Raw genomic sequence first — 16,768 nt, forward strand, 5'->3', positions numbered from 1 at the left:
TACTTCCGCACGCAGTGAGTGAATTGCAGGCACTTTCCGCCAAGCCACCCTTTATTTTTTTCCATAAGGACACGGTTGTCCTGCGGGTGCGACCTTCTTTTCTTCCGAAGGTTGTGTCTGAATTTCATTTGAGCCAGAAGGTGGTTCTTCCGACTTTTTATCCTCCTCCGCATCAAGGTAAGGACGATGAGAGGCTTCATAGGTTGGATCCTAGGAGAGCTTTGAGCTTTTATATTTCACGGATGTCCAGGGTCAGGTTCTAGGGTCTAGGTTATGCTGGACACCGCTTGGATCAGGCTGTTTCCAAACGGACCTTGTCCAGATGGATTGTTTTGACTATCACTGAATGCTACCTTTTGGCAGGGAAGGACCCTCCGGTAGGCTTACGGGCTAACTCTACTAGGGGTGTGGCTGCCTCCACTGCTCTACAAAGGGGTGTTCCTATTCGCGATATTTGTGAAGCAGCCACATGGGCCTCTGTCCATACTTTTATTAAACGCTATTCCCTGGACTCCATCCATGGGCAGGATTTGGCCTTTGGTAAGGCAGTCCTCTATTCAGCCATTTTATTGGGTATTCTAAATTTCACATTCTAAATTATTTCCCTCCTCCATAGTGTGGTACTGCTTTGGGAGTCTGTCATACATGTGGAATACGTCAGAGGACCCAATCCCTTTGAAGAACAAGTTACTTACCAAAATGGCAACGTTCTTTCGATGGGATGTTCCTACGACGTATTCCACATCGCCCTCCCAGCCTACCCCTCTGGAGAATTTCCCTTGTGATTACAGCTTCCATTTCCGCAAGGCTGTAGGCAGTTATACTGGCAGGAGACTGGTGTCACACGTTCTGGGGGGGGGGAGGGGGAAACTAAACTGAGGCAAACGGTGCCGTGTGCCCTATATATAACATCCGGTGACATCGACCCTCACCGGAGCCCCTCGAGGGACATCGGTTCGATGCCATCCACGCAGGGCGCCCTCTGCTGAAAGGTTTCTGAAGTGCATAGCTGTGGGACACAACTGCCATAGTTGTGGAATACGTCGGAGGAACATCCCATCGAAAGAACGTTACCAGTTTAGTAATTAACTTGTTCTTTTGGTGGACTGTGCCCATTGTGTTTTGAGATTAATGGAAAACTCAAGACAATGTGGATGTGGCTGAATGCCTTTTATTAGTCAATTTACTTTATTATGAATGGAATGTTTCAGCCACAACTTTTCATGCCTGAAATGCACGTGTATTTAATTTAAAAAAATGGCAGAGATATTCAAGCACACTTTTTCTCTTGGGCAGATCACCAGGATGTGCTTTTGGATAAATGCCAGTGGGTTTTGTGGGCTTTAATTAGAACTCTGGAAGGGCTACTCTTAATGATCTAGTAACCCTAGTCCAGGATCCATATTCTAATATCCAGAGTCTTGCTTCTTGGGTTGCCCTCCCTTTGTTCCAGATATTTTAGCCCTCTAGTCTCCTTCCTAGGTTCCTTAGTATAGCACACTTCTACCAGCAATCATGTCTTACTTTAAAACGCACCCCCTCTTGCCAAGGTACCACAGTTACCTGACCAGCAAGTATTTATTTGCCAGTCGCCAGGATGAAGTTATCCTTCAGCCCTCAACAGCCTCTGATTTACACCTTCTGGTCTCTGGCTCCTACCAGGATCTTGGCAGTAGCCCCCAGAAGGCTAGTAGTGATTGACCCTAATTGCACCATTACCTTTGCCAAGGTCTGAGGTGGGCCTCGGCAGGGTGATGCTTTTCCTTGTCCCTTTGGCGTTGGTTCTCCCGAACCCCTTAGTGGCAGCCCTTGGCAGACTCCTTTTTACTCTCATCTAGTATTGCTTTCGCTCAGGATTACCATCCTGACGATGCTAATTATTGAGCTCTTGTGTAGTATTTTTAATATATACTGTTATGCTCTACTTTGATTGTCTAATTATCCTCTGGATTGCTCCACTGATTCCCTTGTGCCCTGTGGTTTGCGGGATTGGTCCTGCCCCAATCTCGCCTTCTCAAGCTGATGAGTTTGCGTTACTCTTTAGAATTCCCTTGTGCTTTCCATTCTCTTCTCTCTTGCCATACGTTTGCCAGAGGGCTTAAAGCATCCGTCTGCCATTTTTAGGAACAGGCGGAAATTGAGTCTGTACTGCATGGCTCTGCTCCACTGTTAGCTTTGGAGATCCCCATTACAATCCAAGAATCGAAATGTGTGTGTGTGTGTGTGTGTGTGTGTGTGTGTGTGTGTGTGTGTTGGGATGGCCAGCTATGAAGGACTGTGTGAGTCCTTCTCCACTACAGTTGTAGTGGTCTGCCATCTTTGTTCCCGGTCGCCAAGCACACCTGGTCTGGTGGCACAGCGGATAAATGGGAGTTTTCAACCTCTGCATCCAAATGAGGGAAGGATTGATCGCCCACTACAGAAATGCTTCTTAGCAGATGTTTTGCCTTGCATGCGGTTTTCTGCCATTGTAACCTTTGTCGTTTCTGGCACAAGAGGTTTGTAATGGAAGGGGCTGTGGGAGATCCCACGAACATCTGCTTCGAGTAGTATTTCAGTTTTGAGTGGACTTCTCACTGTATCCTCTTGCCAACTTTGTTTACACACTTAATATTGGGTGCACTTAACTAAAAGAGAGGACTAGGTGTGAACCCCATCCAGAGTGAGCCGTGAAATAATTCACTCCCCTCCTGTGTAGGTCCCTGCTGCTCTGTTGCTGAACCAGGGGGAAAGCAGTAGCATTGAGGTGGTTACGCCAGTTTGGGGTCTCTGTCCAAATATTTCTACAAACCTTTCTGCTTTTAAAGTTACCTACCTAAGGGAGTTTGTCTCCTGTGGTTATCTTTGGAGCTATAGAAATGATTTAGGCATCAGTGCTGTATTTTACATTTGGGTTTTAGGGGACCGTTGTAACCTTACCCTCTTTTCGCTATCCGTACTTTTCTACTTCTGTCAGCTTAAGTAATTTTCTCTGGTCACTGCTCACAGCTTTAAGTCCCACAAGGAGGTTCTACCTTCGCTAACCCGTAGACAGTTTAACTGTTGGCTGCCATGCTTCATAGTGCTGGGAGACCCACAATTAAACTAATCTTTAATTTTATGTTGGGTGTTTGCTCCACGGGGGGGGGGGCGGGCACAGGGACTTCCTCCGTCCTGGGACATGTTTGAAATCTTTGATTAATGAAATGGCGCTTCTTCTCAGTCTACAGTCGCCAACTGTTGCCACTCTCATGGGTCCTGTCTGTCACTTCTCTCGCCAAGCATCTATGCCTCCACTGTCAAACTGAACTCCCACACTAACCCCCTACAGTGGAAAGTTACCCACTGTTTTCCATGCAGGTTTTCCAGTGAACTGAGGCATAATGTGTGTCGCGTAGGTCTCGGGATAGGTCACCCAGTCAGCAACTCTCCCTTCTTTTTAGTCCTTGCAAGACCATAGACAGATTGATGATTGTTCCAAAACACTTAGCTTAGCAGAGGGGATCTGAATGTCTTTGCCGTTTACAAACCAACTTTCTGCCAGATGCCTGTAATTTAGACATGAACTTAAGACATGAACTTAAACTTCAGACACAGATGACACAACCTTTTGAAAAATGTATTTCAAATGGATTGTGCCCTCCAACGTATTCCTCATCGGACATGTAATGTCCAGAGCTGTGCTGCTTCAGAAATTTTTTCCCGGCAGAGGGCGCTCTGCGTCAATGGCTTTGGGTCGATGTCCCTCAAAGGCCTCCGTCGAGGGTGACGTCATCAGATGTTATAAGTAGCACGTACGGCGCCCGTAGCCTCAGTTCAGTTTTTTTCTGCACACGTGTTTGCTTTGTAGAACTTGGCGCACCTCGTGGTTACTTTTGAGTTGCTGTATCATGTCTTCTTCTATTCAGACGACCCCGCAGTCTGGATTCAAGAAATGCCGAGACTTCGGCTCCAAGATGTCGATTACGGATCTGCATAGAATTTGTCTGTGGGGCCTGGGCGAGGACCATGCGGCGGATGACTTCTCGAAGTGCTAGTCGTTGACTGCCAAGGCCTTGAGGGAACGTAAGGGGAAATTGAAGGTAGGAAGGGTGTCCCAGCCCCGTAAATCCAAGTTGGCTGGTATTTCGTCCGATGAGTCGAGAGGGGCCTCTCCTCGTCGGAAGAAGTCCAAACGGTCTATGTCCCGCAGTGGCTCACGCCACTTGTCCTTTTCATCATGGCGGTCCAGCAAACCACGTCACCGTTCCCCTTCCCCTTCCTCGTCCTCTTCGGACGACACCTCCTTGGAGAAGGTGACCTGCCCCAGCAAATCCTCAACCCCAGAGGAGTGGGATGCTTTCCGGGTGCAGATGTTGAAGATATTTCAATGCCAAGGCACAGTTCTGTCTGTACCTTCTGATTAAGCCGGCAGGGAACGGTCTCGGCCAGATGCTTGCGTGCCTTTGGGCCCGGTGGACGGCGTGATAAACACCAAGAGCCTTCAAGGCCCTGTTCAGACAAGTCATCAGGTGTTCACCAGAGAGGTGCCAGGTCGCAGTCTTTGTCTCTGGCGAAAACCATCGAAACCTGTGAAATCCTTCATGCCCTTGACAGTATCGGCGCCATGTCCGTGGGGTGCGCCTGTCAGGCCCTCGAAGCCATCAGCGCCATTGTCGACGCTATCTATGCCACCTGGGCCGAATTTACTAGTGGAGGTCCCTTTGACTGTGGACCCTCCGAGGAAGGCTACTTCTAAGTCTGTGTAGACTGTTACATAGAAGGTGTACTCCTCTCCCAAGGAAGGACTTCTTTAGGTCTCTCCAGGACATTTGAGGATGAAGAAAGGTCCGAGGAGGATGTTGGGTGTTTTAGTCTTCCATATGGGACTCCTGGTGTGCCGGAGTGTCTCATTTCTGAAGGGCGTTGGATGGAGGATCTGTGTCAGCCCTTGCATGATGCCAGTGGCCTGGACACTTCCCCTGAGATGGAATTTGATAGGCCAGATCCCGGGATCATGCTGACTCCTCATCGGAGATTGATGTTGAGAGGTGTGTAGTACCTAGACTTGGCCAGGCTTCCGGTGCAGTTTGATCAAGATTATCTTATAGATATTCTGGATTGGGGTCCGTCCACTGAACCGGTGTTGCCATTTCATACGGCATTGCAAAAGAGGGTGGCTGCTACTTGGAACACCCCAGAGAGTATTCTGGCAGTGAAGAAGTCCTTGACCAAGAAATACTGCCCATCCTGTAGCGACCCCAGCTACATGTCCACACACTCCACTCCGGGGAGTTTGGTGGTTCAGGTGGCTACAGCCACCTTGAAGCAGGCAACGTACCCTACCATCTCTCCTGATAGGGACGATAAGCGCATGGATGGATGGGCACGCAAGATATTTATCTGCTGGGAGGATGGCGTTGAAGTCGGCCAACTCCACCTGTGCTTGCCTTAGCAAAGTTATCACACAATCTGTGGAATTGCATCTCTTTAGCGGCTGAGCATATTCCCGAAGGGGAAGAAAGGGATGGCTTTCTAGCTATTGTGAAGGATGGCAAGGATGCCATGTGTGAATCCCTTCAGTCTGGGTTGGACACTGCGGATAGTGCCAGCAGGTCCATGGCCACGAGCACCGTGATGCGCAGATTTGCATGCTTGCGGAAGTCGGGGTTTGCACCAGATGTGTAGGCTTGTCTTCGCAACATGGCCTTTGACTGGTCGCATCTGTTTGGCAGCAAGGCTGACGAGAGCCTTGAAGTTGCAAACCTCCAAAGCAGCTGCCAAATCTTTGGACGCAGCTGTCCGACAACCTCCTAGGGGACAGGAATGGAGGGTTTCCTTTCGCTACTATGCCTCATTTAGAAGGGCGAGGGGGATGGCCAGTGAGAGGGGCCAGCGTAAGTTTCCTTGTGGTGTACGAGGTAGAGGTGCCAAGACCGATCAAGCAGCAGCCTCTATATAATCGGGCACTGCCTGCAGCCGCTTCAAAACTGCTCTGAGGCCGTGTCCCATTGTTCACCGGTAGGGGGCAGGCTGTCTCAACATCTAGAAGAGTGGTGAGCCATTACTTCAGATGCGTGGGTTCTGGAAACAATAGCCTATGGCTACAACTTTCCTTTTCGAAGACTGCCTCATGACAATCCATCTGGGAAGCACTCTTTGAGGGTTCCAGATATGCTCCTTGTGCAGGAGATTTTGACCGTGCTAGAGAAAGGCGCTACAGAACCAGTGCCTGTGGCAGAGAGGAACAAGGGTTGGTATTCCCCATATTTTTTGATTCCCAAGAAGGACAGAGGACCGAGACCCATCTTGAACCTGAAATACTTGAACAAGTTCCTCAGGAAGGACCAGTTGAAGATGGTCCCTCTTTCTCAGATCCTTCAGGCCCTCCAACTTCAGGATTGGTTGGTGTCATTGGACCTGCAGGATGTTTATTTTCATGTGCCGATCCAGCTCGAGCACAGAAAATACCTGAAGTTTGCAGTTGGCGGCTCGCACTATCAGTTTCGGGTCCTGCCATTCGGGTTGACATCTACCTGAGGGTCTTCACCAAGCTCATGGTGGTAGTGGCAGCGTATCTCGGGAGAAGGAAGATTCACGTCTACCCCTACCTGCATGATTGGCTGATCAGGGCACGTTCTCCCGAACGAGCATTGGATCATCGCCGCGTCACCTGCCACTCACTTCACAAACTGGGCTTCTCCCTCATATGACACCTTCCCAACAGCTCCAGTACATCGGGGCTGTGTTCGACACGTCCTTGGGGATGTGTTCGCCACAAAAGGTGAGGGCTCAACACATTCTCCTGATGGTCTCCAAGTTTCATCAAGCCCAGACTCTTCCGGCTTTCAAATTCTTAAGGTTGCTCGTCCTCCTGGAATCCTGCGTTTTCCTGGTGCCAGATGCCCGGATGAGAATGTGCTCCCTTCAGTGGGCTCTCTGGACTCAATGGTGCCAGTTCTCAGGCAAGATGTCGGATCTCCTTCATGTTCCCGTCAAGGTCTCCCAGGATCTTCTGTGGTGGGCCAGCGAGGAAAATCTCATTAAGGGGGGATCCTTTTTGGCAACCGTGGCCGGAGGTAACAGTAGTGATGGACGCTCATGCCAACGATTTGACAATCCCCGGTCGTTCGTCTCCATCTGAATCCAAACTATACATCAATCTTTTGGAGCGGAGAGCAATCAGGCTAGCGCAGAAGGCTTTTCTGCCGTCTGTACGGGGAAAGAATGTCTTGATAATGATGGACAACACGGTGGCCATGCATTACCTCAACAAGAGAGGTGGTGTAGGGTCACTGCCTCTGTACAGGGAGGCAATGCAGCTCTGGTTCTGGGCAATTCAAGAAGGAATCTCCCTAACAGCGATTCACCTGCCCGAGAGGAGAACATGGCGACGGACACTCTGAGCAGGCAGAGTGCAGTCTCCAACAAGTGGGAACTAGCTCAGGAAGTCCTTCAAGAAATCTCCTTTGGGGAACCCCGCAGGTGGACCTGTTCGTGACCGGCGCCAACCGGAAGTGCGAAAGGTACTGCTCGAGGGAAATTCCTCCAAGAGGAGCTCTAGGAGACATGCTCGTCATGGATTGGTTGTTCCCGCTTCTGTATGCGTTTCCTCCGATCCCCGTCACTCCTCGTTCTCAGGAGGTTACAACGGTTCGGTACCCGCATGCTCCTTATTGTTCGGAATTGGGCCAGGAGAGCGTGGTACCTGGACCTTCTAGACATGTCCCTCTGTCCTCCAATACTACTTCCCCAAAGAGAGGATCTTCTCTCGCGAGAGGAATGTCGCGTTCTCCATCCAGAGGTCAAGACTCGAGGATTGGGACCTCCCGGATGACGTGATGGAGGTGTTGCTTTCGGCCAGACAGCCAGCAACAAATTCCCTGTTCCATTGGCGTAAGTTTTACGACTGGTGCAGAGGAAAGAATGTTGATCCTTTTCAGTGCTCAATTTCTGAGGTTCTCTCCTTACTTTCTTTGACCCGCAGGGGTCTTCAGGGGGGAATCATTAAAGTTTACCTTGCAGCGCTTTCTATCTTTAAGCACTCGTCCGAAGAATGCTCCTATTTTCAGATTCCACTGATCATTCAGTTTCTGAAAGGGCTCACGAATGTGTTCCCACCATCGCCTTTTCAGGTGCCGGTCTTGGACCTTACTTTGGTCTTAAGAATTCTGATGGGTGCTCCGTTTGAACCTTTGCACTCTTGTCCTATGAGATTGTTGACATTTAAGACTGTTTTCTTGGTTGCAGTTACCTCTGCTCGTAGAGTGAGCGAGTTGCAAGCGCTTTCTTCTAAGCCACCCTTTACTTTGTTTCACAAGGTCAGGGTTGTATTGCGAGTACGTCCGTCCTTGTACCTAAGGTAGTGTCGAATTTCATTTAAGCCAGAAGGTGGTTCTATCCTCCTCCGCACCCAAGAAAGGACGAGGAGAGACTCCATAGGTTGGATCCTAGGAGGGCACTGAGCTTTTATCTTTCCAGAATATCCAAGGTCAGAGTGGACGACCAGCTCTTTGTGGGATATACTGGACACTGATAAGGCCAGGCTGTTTCTAAACGGACCTTGTCTAGTTGGATCATCCTCAATATTTCAGAATGCTACAGGTTGGCTGGCAAGGACCCTCCTTGTATGGCTACATCGACAGCCCTGCAGAGGGGTGTACCAGTAAAGAAAATCTGTGATGCTACAACGTGGTCTTTCATACACACGTTTGTTAAGCATTATTCCCTGGATTTTCCCATGCTCAGGATGGCACCTTTGGTAAGGCAGTGCTTTACTCTGCCATTTAATTGGGTATGTCTAAATTCTTCTCCCTCCTCAACTCATACTGCTTTGGGAGTTTGTCATAGATGAGCAATACGTTGGAGGACACAATCTATTCGAAGAACAAGTTACTTACCAACTGGTAACGTTCTTTCGACTGGATGTTCCTCGCACGTATTCCTCATCGCCCTCTCAGCCTACCCCTCTTATGAATTTCCCATGCCATTACAGCTTTCGTTCCAACAAGGCTAAGTGCAGTCAATGCTGTTTTATAGACACATGTGCCACACGTTGTGAAGGTGGGAAAACAAGAACTTGGGCTACGGGCACTGTGCGTGCTACTTATAACATCCGATGTCACCCTCGACGGAGGCCTTTGAGGGACATCGACCTGATGCCATCGATGCAGGGCACTCTGTGCCGGGAAAATATTTCTGAAGCAGCACATCTGTGGACATTACTTGTCATAGATGAGGAATATGTGGGAGGAACATCCAGTCGAAAGAACGTTACCAGTTGGTAAGTAACTTGTTCTTCTAGGAAAACAGCCATGTAGCTGGTACATAATGCACAGCAATGAAAATGGCAGAGTTTGGAGGATGCCAGCATACTCTAAACATGTGACTGTAATGAAAGTCGAGTTGCGTATAAGGCTCTTTCTTCTTTACTGTTAACCAGTGGTCTGTGGCACCCTGCAAAGCAAGTGTATGTGTGTGTGTGTCTGTCTGTCTGTCGGATTGAACCTTAAGTCAGAATTCTATTTTATTTTTTGTTTTAGCTTTCACCGTTGTCAGAAGAGGAACAGGCTGCATTACAGCAGTTGGAATGCAACGTATGAAGTTTGCACGTTTGTTGACAATGAGGTAATGTGTTTTTTTTTGTAATGATTATATGTGTAACCTTAGCTTTAAGGAGATTATTGAAGCAATAAGCCCTGAGCTAGGGGTGGGGTGTCCTTACTGCATCAGGTAATGCCTTGGGAACCATAGTTTCAGACTCCCGGTGAAGGGCTTATTGCTATTAGTACCCTGACCCGTAAGACTGTTTTGTTTTAAAGTTGCGAAATACCTGTGGCATCTTGCAACTTAAAGAAAAATTGGCTGCCTCAGAACTGGCAGAAGGGATTATACGTAGCCCCTTCTCTTCCATGGCACCCATTGAAAAACTAAGACAAAGGTAAACAATAAAGATGGCCACCATGGAACGCGAAGAAGGGACTACACTTAGTCCCTTCTCCCTTTCCATGGTGCCATTGAAGAATTTTAACAAAAAAAAATTAAACAACAAAAGATGGCTGCCAGGAACGTGGAGAATGGACTACACGTCGTCCCTTCTCTTTCCATGGTGCCCCGACAAAGGCTTTGTTGGGCTGGTAACGACCCGGTGAGGGCCAATGAGCTTGCTTGTAACAAGCTCATTGTCCCTCGCTGTTTACTAATAATTAAAAAGCGACTAAGTTTACTTTGTTTGCTGTTAATGGTATGGAATAAGGCTGTCCTAGTGGCAGATGTATAATTCTGCCTCAGTGCACAAAAACCAATAAAGCATTTTTCTTTAAAAAGCGACAACTGTCACCCATAATGTGCATACACTCCCACACAAGCATATACCCTATCTTGTTAGGGAAGTGTTTCTGCATCGTACAAACTCTTCAGTTTTTTTAAAATGGATTACGATTTAGACAGGATATCCTTGGCAGAAGTTACAGGAATGTTACTTATGAATATGGGAGGATGTTCATGCCAATGAAACAATATCACAGGAAATAACTTTCTTCAACAGCTTGAGTGTGCCTCTTAGCCTCCAAGCTCTTATGCTGTTAGAAGAGAACTGAAGCACTTACACATGGGTAGAATGTCCTAATTGGACAACAGTCCTCGTATCCAAGCAGATGGACTAATAATTACCAAAATGGTATAGACAGTTAAGTTACGAATCTGAGTAAGTGAAAGGTTACCGTGTTACCATGGTCACCCTCCTCTCCAGTCTAGTGAGCCTGTCCTCTCCCCGGAGGCGCCAGGTTTGCCTTTTGGGTATACAAATCTAGTTGCATGCTGAAGTTCCCTGCCTAATCAGTGCTTTTCAACAGGTGGCCCCTGATATGGCCAACAAAAAAAATCCTATTTTCACCATGAAGAACTAAATTGACCTTTCAACATCAAGCGTTTTCAGTGCTTTAATCTGGAATATAAAGACACAGCATGTTCAAGGACAATTTAGGACTTGATTTACCGGGAGGCGAGGGTGGGGCGAGGACACAACTGATTAGAAAAACGGACGAGTTTTCTACTCCACTATGAAAAACTGAAAACGACTCCTCCATTGATTTAAACGCCAGAAAGAAATTAACTTTGGCATGCAAATGTGATACGAATATAGAGGTTCCACTAATTGCACGCAAATAGATAAAGCATCAAACTCTCAAGCTAGGGCTAGTTTCTGGATCCTGGGGTTAAATTAAAAAAGTATGGATAACCGTTATTTTAAAGAATGATTCTTTAGACTGGACGTTTCCATGCATGCCGCCTTAGTCGGTTGCAGACACACTTAACTTCAATTCCTCCGTCGGCCAGAACACTTGCAAAACTACGAAATATGAAACCTATGGACCATTGACTTTTTGAAAACGTATATGGCTAATGACTTCACCTGTTAGATGCATCGGCATGGGCCTGAGGTGAAAAGAAATTGAAAGTTTGTAGCACGTTTAATTGTTCTGAAACATCGTAGGGTGTTTTACTTTTTGCGAATACATAGTCTATGAATAGGTGGTCAGCCTAAACCACTGAACGGGTTATTATTCCTTTTTTTGTTTTGGGAGCAGCACACAGAGCCAGTCGTGCTTATGTTTTTGGTTTTGAAATCTGTCCAGTTATTTAAAAGTTTGGCACTGCAGGGTGCCAGCTTTCATAAGTAAAACTCAGCCACTATCTTGGGTTTTATGAGGGTTTGCTTTAGAAAAGAAGGCCGACTTAAACCACGAAATATCGCAGACCTTTTTAATAAAAAAAACAAGTTTTGACTGAGGGAGAGGCACATATCCTACTAGAGCAGCTTGAACTTAATGTGCCCTGTATTCCCGAGTACTTTTGAGGCGTGGATCTCGCATGTTATGTATGACCTTTCGCAGTAAAAGCCTACCGCGATTTATGTGCCACCTGACATGTAAACCAGTTCCTGGGGCGTGAGGGCTGTTCAGTTGTCTTTTGAAGTTCTGTACAATTATTTTATTTACAGCTTTGTATTCACAGCCTGATTTACAATGGATCTTTGCCCAAACACGGTGCTCCTTGCAGTGGAACACATGAAGTGCTTTGCCTTCCACATCCATTTAATAATTTACCCATCATCATGGGCATGCCCCTCATTACGCCAAAATCACTCCACCTCGCATCACTCCTCTTCAAAGTCCCTCTTTACTGTTGTATACCGGCTGCAGTCACTCACATGGCCTCATTGGGTGGCAAGTCTGAGCATGTTCAAAGGGCTTGCAGACTGTGGCCCACAGACATGCAATACAATACAATACAATACAATGGAGTGGAGGTGGTGCGTTGTTGTGTAGCTTAAAAACGGACCAATCGCATTGTTTTTGACATCAGTTAAGGCAACTAAACCACTTGAGTTCTACAGGTTGTGTGAAATGTAGCATAGCAAAAGACTTGGAATTCGGTGAAAAGACTTTAGTTGCAAAGGTGACCCTTTAACACATTGGAAGACTAAAATTTGGCAGGTGTTGGGAGCTATGCCCCCCCTTAAATCTGAGCCACACCGTTGTGCAGCACAAGAGGCACATGTTAAATGCCTCTACTATAGGTCTAATTGGAGTAATCTGGACAAAACCTTGTAAAAAGGTTTTGATCTCTACTTAATATTGAGGATAAGGAAGTGGAAGGATTTTCTGTTCTTTTGGCAGGGGTCCCAAAAGTTGTTTACTATTCTGTGCTATAAACCTTTTTTTAACTCCGGTGTCCTGCAAAAAATGCTGGTTGGATTGATGTCATATATCATATACTCTGGCAACAATTCCTGGCTAGCTAGAGTGCTATAAACAAAAATTATAGTAGTCTGCGTTGTGGAGTCCTCCACATCTGTGGGGGAGGAGTCAAACACCTCTTGAAAGTTTGAACGATAACTTGGGGAAACGTAAGCCATCGCTGTTGCACGTAATATCAGTTACAGAAATGCAATTTCTGAAACAAAACCTCTTCCCACTGTGACGAATCGCAGGTATTCGACCCTTCACCCCAAGGGTACAAGGATGCCGTTCCTTTGAGGAACTCCCTAGACCACCTACCACAGCTGCATATATTGACTGTCTGCTATAAGAAACCATGTGGTATCTTTACAGTTTGCTGAATGAAAAAGGAAATGTCTCTTTAAGGAGAGAGTATTGTATGCAGCGGAATCTCTCTCTCCCTCTGCCTGTCGCAGGCCTGGTGTGTTCAAAAGTGAAGAAATCATTTTGATGGGGTGGGGAGAGGAACAGTGTCCCCGGTTGTGCCATGACCACATCTGTAGCATGGTGGGTGGGACGCCTCAACAATGACGCAGATCACTGTTTCTGGAAGGGTGGAAAGATTTCTATCACCATCGACCATGTACAGCAGTAACCCAACGAGAAGCCGAGAACAGGATGCCGGCAAGAGTGAGGAGCAGGAAGCCAGATACCCAAGCGAGAGCTGCACCCCGCAACCTTCCCCTGCATACAGAGGTACCGGGGGAGCCAAAAGGTGCAGGAGGCTGCCGGGGCATCATATGTATGAAGAATCTTATCCTAAGGACATGACACTAAACCGAAGACTGTATAATTGGAACAGTGAAAACCAGAGAAAGCAAGGAACGCACAACCAGTTCGAGGAAGACTGGTATTATATATAGAGAGAAACTCGGCCCAGTCCTGAGGACGAGTTGTCACTAGAATGATCAGTTAACAAGAGATGTGAAAAACCTATACAAGAGGGGTCTAACCATCCTGGATGGGGAACAGTCGAAACCAGAAGAGTAGAGAAAGTCCAGCATAGAGTCACGTAATGAGCTACAGGAAATATGATTGTCAAGTGAAGATTAAAGAGGAGACTACCTCAAGAGAATCCATTTCAAGGAAGTCCTAAAAAGGGATCCAGGCAATCCCCAAATTAGGAAAGCCTAAATTAAGACTGGGAAGAGTCTGAGTTTAGACAAGAGTGAAGATGTATCTGAAGGAAAGATGTATACTAAGTATCGGGCCACAAACAGCCCAAAAATCAGAGTATTTTCGAAGAGCTACAAGAGTTGATCAAAGACTATCCAAGAAGATTACGTCGAGCAATATCTTTACCCAGGAGACACTTGTATAGAACGAGACAATCGGAAGAGAAGAAAAGACCAGGGGAGAACAGACATTTTTACTTTGGACTTCCTGACAACTGACCACACCTTTTTAGTTCCTTTAGGTAGGCAGGGTTTGTGAGACTGGCCATGCCGTTGGGCTATACTGATTGGTATTGGCCAGCACAGCTTTCAGAATTGCCACCTGCTAATAGTGGTAATACGGGGGGGATGTCTTGTTTCTTGAAGATCCACATATGCACGTATCACTTTATGAAAGGTAATGCAGCCCAGCCAAAGATCTCAATCCAGGAAACCCGAAAAGGTGTTGAAGGCCATTTTTTGTATCCATTGGGGCATAATGGGCGAGGAGGAGAGAAGCCTAGTTTCAGGTATGTAATCAGTTGTTTATTTAAGATGGGCTGGGAGGGCCAATGGAGTAGTGTTGCTGGTAGGCGAGTAGGGACAGGATTGAATTGAACACAAATGATGAATTCCAACATCTGTCGGACATGTCAGCAGGTGATCCTCTTAAGTTTATGAATTTTAGGGATCATGATCTTGCTGGGTTACTGCTGTTTCATGAAATTAACTTTGTTTTTGGGTAATACCCCCCTCCCCCAACCCCCTTTCCTTGGTGACCTATGCTAAATAAAAGAAACGGTTACTTTTCGACCAACAGTTGGGAGTTAACATACACTGCGAGCCCTACTCAGAAAAGGGTACTAGAGGGCATTGCAAAATCTGCTGTTTGCTTTTGGGCAATCATGCCATTTTATAGCCTCATAGTTCTTTTCCCTGTGTAGAGCATCTACAAGATTAAAGTTAGTTACCTTTACACTTTCTGCTGTTAACAACATTACAAAAATCGGTGGAGAATCTTGTAAGCAGTTATTGAATTATTTAATGACCAGTATAGTCAATGAGGTTTGCAGCAATTTTACTTTATGAAGTTGCAACAGATGCACATGAAACAAAACTACCATGTACACCTGTACGAAACATCCCCCCCCCAGACTATCGACTGTCTCACACGGAGAATCATTTGGGGCACCTGCGTGATGCATCCTTTTTATATTGGAAATGGTTACTGTACAGATTATATGAGCTCATATTTGATAGTGTTATCAAAACCGTTTCTTTTAAGATTTCTCCAAGGGCTCCTTGGACGATCCAAGCTTAAAAGCACAAGTATTCAAGAGAAGACTTATTTTCGTCACATGTTTTCATTCAAACTTTTTTTTAAAAAAAATACAAGCTATAGCATGCCTAGTTTCATCTGTATAAGTTCACACTGAACAGATGTATTGTTGTACAAATATAACCACACAAACTACATTGAATGACATTTGGGAGAGTCCATTTTAAAGCGTTTCAAACGTTATTTGTTATATAGAATTTTGTTTAATTTATGCATTACGGGCGTGCTTAGTTTTTCGAATTGCATGAAGTAACATTGTCTGCAAACCTTGGATTCAATATGCTGGTAATTAAGCATTCACATTTTGTAATGGATTACTTACAAGTTTCCCCAATAATTGTTACTTGATACAGGTGGTTGCACAAAAGTGATCCTAATTTGAATCTTATGTAATTGTAGGAAGTATGTATTGGGTTATTCCTTTGATGCATGTCCTATCGCTTAACCTTGGAGTATTGTTTTGATGTAAGATTTCATTATGTACACTGATCCGAGAACTAGATTTTTAGAACATAAAATTGCTGGTAGATCCTATCCTTGACAGATCCGTATTAAAGGTTATGAATCTCCTGCAAATGATGCTGAAGAAAACCTGTGTATTTCGTAAATAGTTTTGCTAAGTTGTGTGTTTTTTATTGAATTTTTACAGTGCACAGAGGAGCAAGAGCAGTACCAAAATACAAATGCTGGATGATCGTCCCACTGTTCGCTTCGTGACCAGACCATATGTTTGGAAGAATTCGGACAAGCTTATTATAGTGTACTGCCCCAGCCCTTTTAAATCTTCTTTAAAAAAAAATTGAATAAAGAAAACATTTCCTTTTAAGATTGGCAGGTTTATGCTGCATCATTTCATTATTAAAGTTTGATCTCAGCGACCACATCAGTGTTCAATTCTCATTGTGGCTCAAAAATAGAACAGCAACTGCACTTGCCATTAAATGGTCATGAAAATGTTTGTTTTGGTTTATCACCCATTGGAGACAGAAAAGTCAGTCTGGTTGTCATGGTGGCTGCCACACCCACACCACAGTGTATTAAGTTTCATCAGGGCTTACAAATGTTTACTCTTAGCCCCATTTCCTTTTATGCTTGTTATATTAATCCCTGAAGTGGATGGCAGAGGGCTTGACAGAGCCTGATACAAAGCAGCTTTAAAATAGAAAAAAATAATTTCCTAAGGAGCATGTGTGGCCATCTGGTGGTCTCTGTTCCAATCAACAGTCCCTTTCTTCATATACACTGGGCAGGGGGATCCACGTAGAGCTGTGTGGTTATCACACTCACATCTGTGTTTGTCCATCTTTTTTCTTCTCCCTTGTGCCATGGTATGTATGTGTTGGACACAATCACTTTTTACCTCTTTGTGCTATGCTTATTTTCGATTGGATCGCTTGTCCCACTGTTAGACTGAAAAGAGATTTTTCATTGGTATCTGCCAGGAGACTGCAGGTGACGACGTATTCGGACAAAAGGGTTATTTTCTCAGGCATCCTAATGCAATTACTCCTCCTAGTGGGCCACCACCCTGGGCG

General features: G+C 45.9%; 1 protein-coding gene across 3 annotated transcripts in view; it reads left to right on the forward strand.

The window, feature by feature from the left end:
• Positions 1 to 16,059, forward strand: part of SKA2 (spindle and kinetochore associated complex subunit 2) — a 74,856-nt gene extending 58,797 nt beyond the window's left edge. For 2 of the 3 annotated variants that reach the window (XM_069615151.1, XM_069615153.1), the window contains 2 exons: positions 9,501 to 9,585; positions 15,883 to 16,059. In XM_069615151.1, the coding sequence (XP_069471252.1) occupies positions 9,501 to 9,560 (60 nt within the window). In that variant the 3' untranslated portion in view covers positions 9,561 to 9,585; positions 15,883 to 16,059. The remainder of the gene's footprint in view (positions 1 to 9,500; positions 9,586 to 15,882) is intronic. The other variant, XM_069615152.1, reaches the window with a different exon arrangement.
• The last annotated feature ends 709 nt before the right edge of the window (positions 16,060 to 16,768 follow it).

This window comes from Ambystoma mexicanum, chromosome 9, assembly GCF_040938575.1.
Source record: "Ambystoma mexicanum isolate Mex_15411 chromosome 9, UKY_AmexF1_1, whole genome shotgun sequence".
NCBI classification, from domain to species: Eukaryota; Metazoa; Chordata; class Amphibia; order Caudata; family Ambystomatidae; genus Ambystoma; species Ambystoma mexicanum.